The 4,242-nt window shown below is 40.3% G+C and overlaps 1 protein-coding gene across 2 annotated transcripts; it reads left to right on the top strand.

The window, feature by feature from the left end:
• The first annotated feature begins 343 nt into the window (after positions 1–343).
• Positions 344–3,896, top strand: LOC112189010 (ABC transporter F family member 4). Of its 2 annotated transcripts, none has more exons than XM_024328267.2 (2): positions 344–535; positions 1,474–3,896. In XM_024328267.2, exon 2 carries the CDS (start codon positions 1,485–1,487, stop codon positions 3,633–3,635), a length of 2,151 nt encoding a protein of 716 aa, XP_024184035.1. In that variant the 5' UTR covers positions 344–535; positions 1,474–1,484; the 3' UTR covers positions 3,636–3,896. The 2 variants fall into 2 exon arrangements, with proteins under 2 accessions (XP_024184035.1, XP_024184034.1); XM_024328266.2 differs by having other exon boundaries at positions 345–531.
• Positions 3,897–4,242: the final 346 nt, after the last annotated feature.

Here is a 4,242-nt window from a genome sequence, read left to right as displayed (position 1 = left end):
ATGAAATATTTCCTAAAGGAAGATAAAACAAGCGGGAAAGTGGTTCATTCGGCTTCGGCATCTCAAGTGATTCATTTTCTCTCGTTTTTTTCTTTGCATTTTTTACTCACACTCTATTATTTTATCGCATAGTTACAAACTCTCCTGATAACTAATGAAACACCATAATGAAAAATTCATAGGAGGGATTAGAAATTTAGTTCCATAAAAAAGTCATAAAAATTTTCACGAACAGCTTTGGGGTGGTCTGTGCTCTCTCTCTCTCTCTCTCTCTCTCTATACCAAAATTGTTAAAACGGGTCGTTTTGAAGTGTTAAAGTTGAATACGGTAATATAGCTAAGAGAAGAGCTCCAACCGACCAGTTTGCTCCGTCTCCCAAGACATATTTTTGTATCAGCCTCCATCTCCCTAACTCCTCTCCTCCTTCTTCTTCTTTTTCATCTTCGACGTAAAACCCTAAAACCCAGAAACCAATCAAGTCTCTCCGCCGCTTCACGCCTTGATACGTCTCCATCCTCCTCTCTTTTCAGGTGGGTATGCATCTTTTCTCTTCTCTTTAATTGGTTCGATCCCGTTAGGTTTTTGATTCGTCGTTTTCAGTCATTGTGTTCTGCAATTAGGGTTAGTTTAAATCGGAGCATAAGAGAAGCCTAGATCCGTTATGCATAGAAAATTATTGATGGGTTTATCGTAATTTTTGTTATCCACTTTAGTATTGTTTTCTATTGTTCTGTTCTGTGATTCTGATTTATTCACCCAGATGATTGTTTTGTATAAAGATTGTACCTTAGGGTAAAACTCAGCAAAAAGGGATTGGCAAAAAAATTTAGGATTTGAGTGTGTAAATTTTAGAGCCAATTTGTTTTTGTTTTTGGGTTGTAAAGGGTCTTTGCTAGCCTAGGTTAATGACTTGTTTTGAGGCAATGACTTAAATTTGAGGTAGGTGTATCATTGTAGTAGATGACTGTTGTTTTTTGGGTCTGTAACTTTGGGATTATGCAGGAAGTGGCAATGTGTTAGATTCAGTTTCTGAAACCTAGATGTTGGCTACCTCATATTCAAAAATTTAACCTTGTATGAAAGATTTTCCTCAACCCTAGAAATTTAAATTGAGTTTAGAGTCTTATTTCAGAGTCATGAGGATCCCTCCTATATATTATCAATTTGCATATGTATGTGCACACTGAAATTTAGTTGATAGATTGCATTATAGTATAGTATTATAGTGATATAACTCGTACAGAGAATTTGAGTAAGAAAGAGTTCTAGAGACATATAGAAAGCTTTGTGTTCTTATAATTCATCTGTATCATTTTACATATGTTCTATAAAAATTGAAAGGCGCTGTGTTCCTAAAAATCCTTGAGCTTTAGCATAAGATTTTTTCTGTATGCTGTCCATTCAAATTATTGTCTTGGATAGAAACTGACCCTTAATTAATGTTAATTCATTTACTGTTGTTTGTTTATTAGATACTGCTGCAATGGGAAAAAAGAAGACAGATGAAGCTGGTGCCGCCATGAAGGGTAAGTCAACCGGAAAAGATGCTTCTAAAGATGGAAAGAAAGTGAAAGCACCAACAGTCTCCGCCATGTTGGCCAACATGGACCAGAAACCTGAGAAGCCCAAGAAGGCATCTTCCTCTGGTGCAAAGGCAAAAGTCGCTCCAAAACTTTCATCCTACACTGATGGTATTGATCTCCCTCCCTCTGATGATGAGGTGGAAGAGGAACAACAATCCAATCAGCAAAGGAGGTCAGAGGCTAAGACGATTGATATATCCATTACAGAGAAAGAGTTAAAAAAACGTGAAAAGAAGGACCTTCTTGCTGCCCATGCTGCTGAGCTGTCAAAGAAGGAGGCCCTGAGAGATGATCATGATGCTTTCACTGTTGTTATTGGAAGCAGGGCTTCAGTACTTGAGGGTGAAGATGCAGATGCTAATATCAAGGACATATCAATAGATAGTTTTTCTGTGGCGGCTCGAGGAAAGGAACTACTAAAGAATACATCAGTGAAGATATCTCATGGGAAGAGATATGGTCTGGTTGGTCCAAATGGGATGGGGAAGTCTACCCTCCTGAAGCTTCTTGCTTGGAGGAAGATTCCAGTACCAAAAAACATCGATGTTCTTTTAGTTGAACAGGAGGTAGTTGGTGATGATAGAAGTGCTCTGGAAGCAGTTGTTTCAGCTAATGAAGAACTTGTCAAGCTCCGGGAAGAGGTTGCAGCATTGCAGAATTCAGATTCTGCTCCCGGTGGTGAGGAAGAGGATAGTCATGATGATGATGCAGGAGAGAAGCTTGCTGAGTTGTACGATCAATTGCAGCTGATGGGATCGGATGCTGCTGAAGCCCAGGCTTCAAAGATTCTTGCCGGTTTGGGATTTACAAAGGATATGCAAGGCCGCCCCACTAAGTCATTCAGTGGTGGTTGGAGAATGAGAATTTCATTAGCTAGGGCACTTTTTGTGCAACCAACTCTTTTGTTGCTTGATGAACCAACAAATCATCTCGACTTGAGGGCTGTTCTTTGGTTGGAGGAGTATTTGTGCCGCTGGAAAAAAACTTTGGTGGTTGTCTCACACGATCGTGATTTCCTTAACACAGTGTGCACAGAGATTATTCATCTGCATGATCTGAAGCTCCACTTCTACCGTGGAAATTTTGATGATTTTGAAACTGGGTATGAGCAGCGCCGCAAAGAGGTAAACAAAAAGTTTGAAATTTATGATAAGCAGGTGAAAGCTGCCAGAAGGAGTGGAAGTCGGGTTCAACAGGAGAAGGTCAAGGACCGAGCAAAATTTTTAGTTAATAAGGAAGCAGCAAAGAGCAAGGGCAAGGGAAAGGTTGAGGAGGATGACACCCAAGTTGAGGCTCCTAAGAAGTGGAGGGATTACAGCGTCGAGTTCCACTTTCCTGAACCTACTGAGCTTACACCTCCACTCCTGCAACTCATTGATGTCAGCTTTAGTTATCCGAACCGGGAAGATTTCAGGCTGTCTGATGTTGATGTCGGTATTGATATGGGTACTCGTGTTGCAATTGTTGGACCTAACGGAGCCGGAAAGTCTACTCTGCTCAACCTTCTTGCAGGTGATTTGGTTCCTACTGAGGGTGAAGTAAGGAGAAGTCAGAAGTTGAGGATTGGTAGGTATTCACAGCACTTTGTGGACCTCCTGACAATGGACGAAACCCCTGTTTCATACCTACTTCGTCTTCATCCTGACCAAGAGGGATTTAGCAAGCAGGAGGCTGTGCGTGCAAAACTCGGAAAGTATGGACTCCCTAGCCACAACCATCTGACTCCTATTGCAAAATTATCTGGAGGACAGAAAGCTCGAGTTGTCTTCACATCAATATCCATGTCAAAACCCCACATTCTGCTTTTGGATGAACCCACGAATCATTTAGATATGCAGAGCATTGATGCACTGGCTGATGCACTTGATGAATTCAGCGGTGGGGTTGTACTAGTAAGTCACGACTCCAGACTTATTTCACGTGTGTGTGATGATGAAGAGAGGAGTCAAATTTGGATTGTTGAAGATGGTACTGTGAAGAAATTTGATAGAAGTTTTGATGAGTACAAGGATGAGCTACAAAAAGAAATTAGAGATGAGGTGGATGAGTAAGGTTTGCAGTAAATGTAAAATTTTGCTGATCACATACATAAAACATGTATTGCGTTTGTTTTACTATGATTATTTCGATTGTATAAGTTTTGGTTGCTGTGATTGTAACATTAGATACTTTAATACACCCTTTGTTTAATTGGTCTTTTTAGTATTCGATCTTTCGGACCTTAGAAAGGAACGGAATGGCTTTTAGTCTGCTATAGCTGGAGGATAATTTATTGAAGAACTCTCGTGTCTGAGTACGATGTGAACTGTGAAGATATTCTTTTGTTGCACCATTCTAAAAATATTGTTGTTTTATGCTCAGACAGTCAAACCGACCCAAATAGTTGCCGGATTTCTTTTTATCTTGTATGCAAAATTACTATTGCAACAAAGATTCTACTGTTTCTTCTACCTCCTCCTAACTCTCCAAGCCTTATCCTTGGCGGCCACCCAAACCCCTCAAGGGTGGGCGGCTTGAAGGTAACACTACTCTCAAAATTTCACCTGCAGTCTAAATCTGAATAACACCATGATTGATCATGACTTTTCTGGCTTGTATGTTTTGCTGTGGAATGATTAAGGTAGAGGCACCAGTGGTGCCACACTGATGGTGAAAATT

The sequence above is a fragment of the Rosa chinensis genome, chromosome 2 (assembly GCF_002994745.2).
Source record: "Rosa chinensis cultivar Old Blush chromosome 2, RchiOBHm-V2, whole genome shotgun sequence".
In the NCBI taxonomy this organism is placed as follows: domain Eukaryota; kingdom Viridiplantae; phylum Streptophyta; class Magnoliopsida; order Rosales; family Rosaceae; genus Rosa; species Rosa chinensis.
This window is presented reverse-complemented; position numbering and strand designations above follow the sequence as displayed.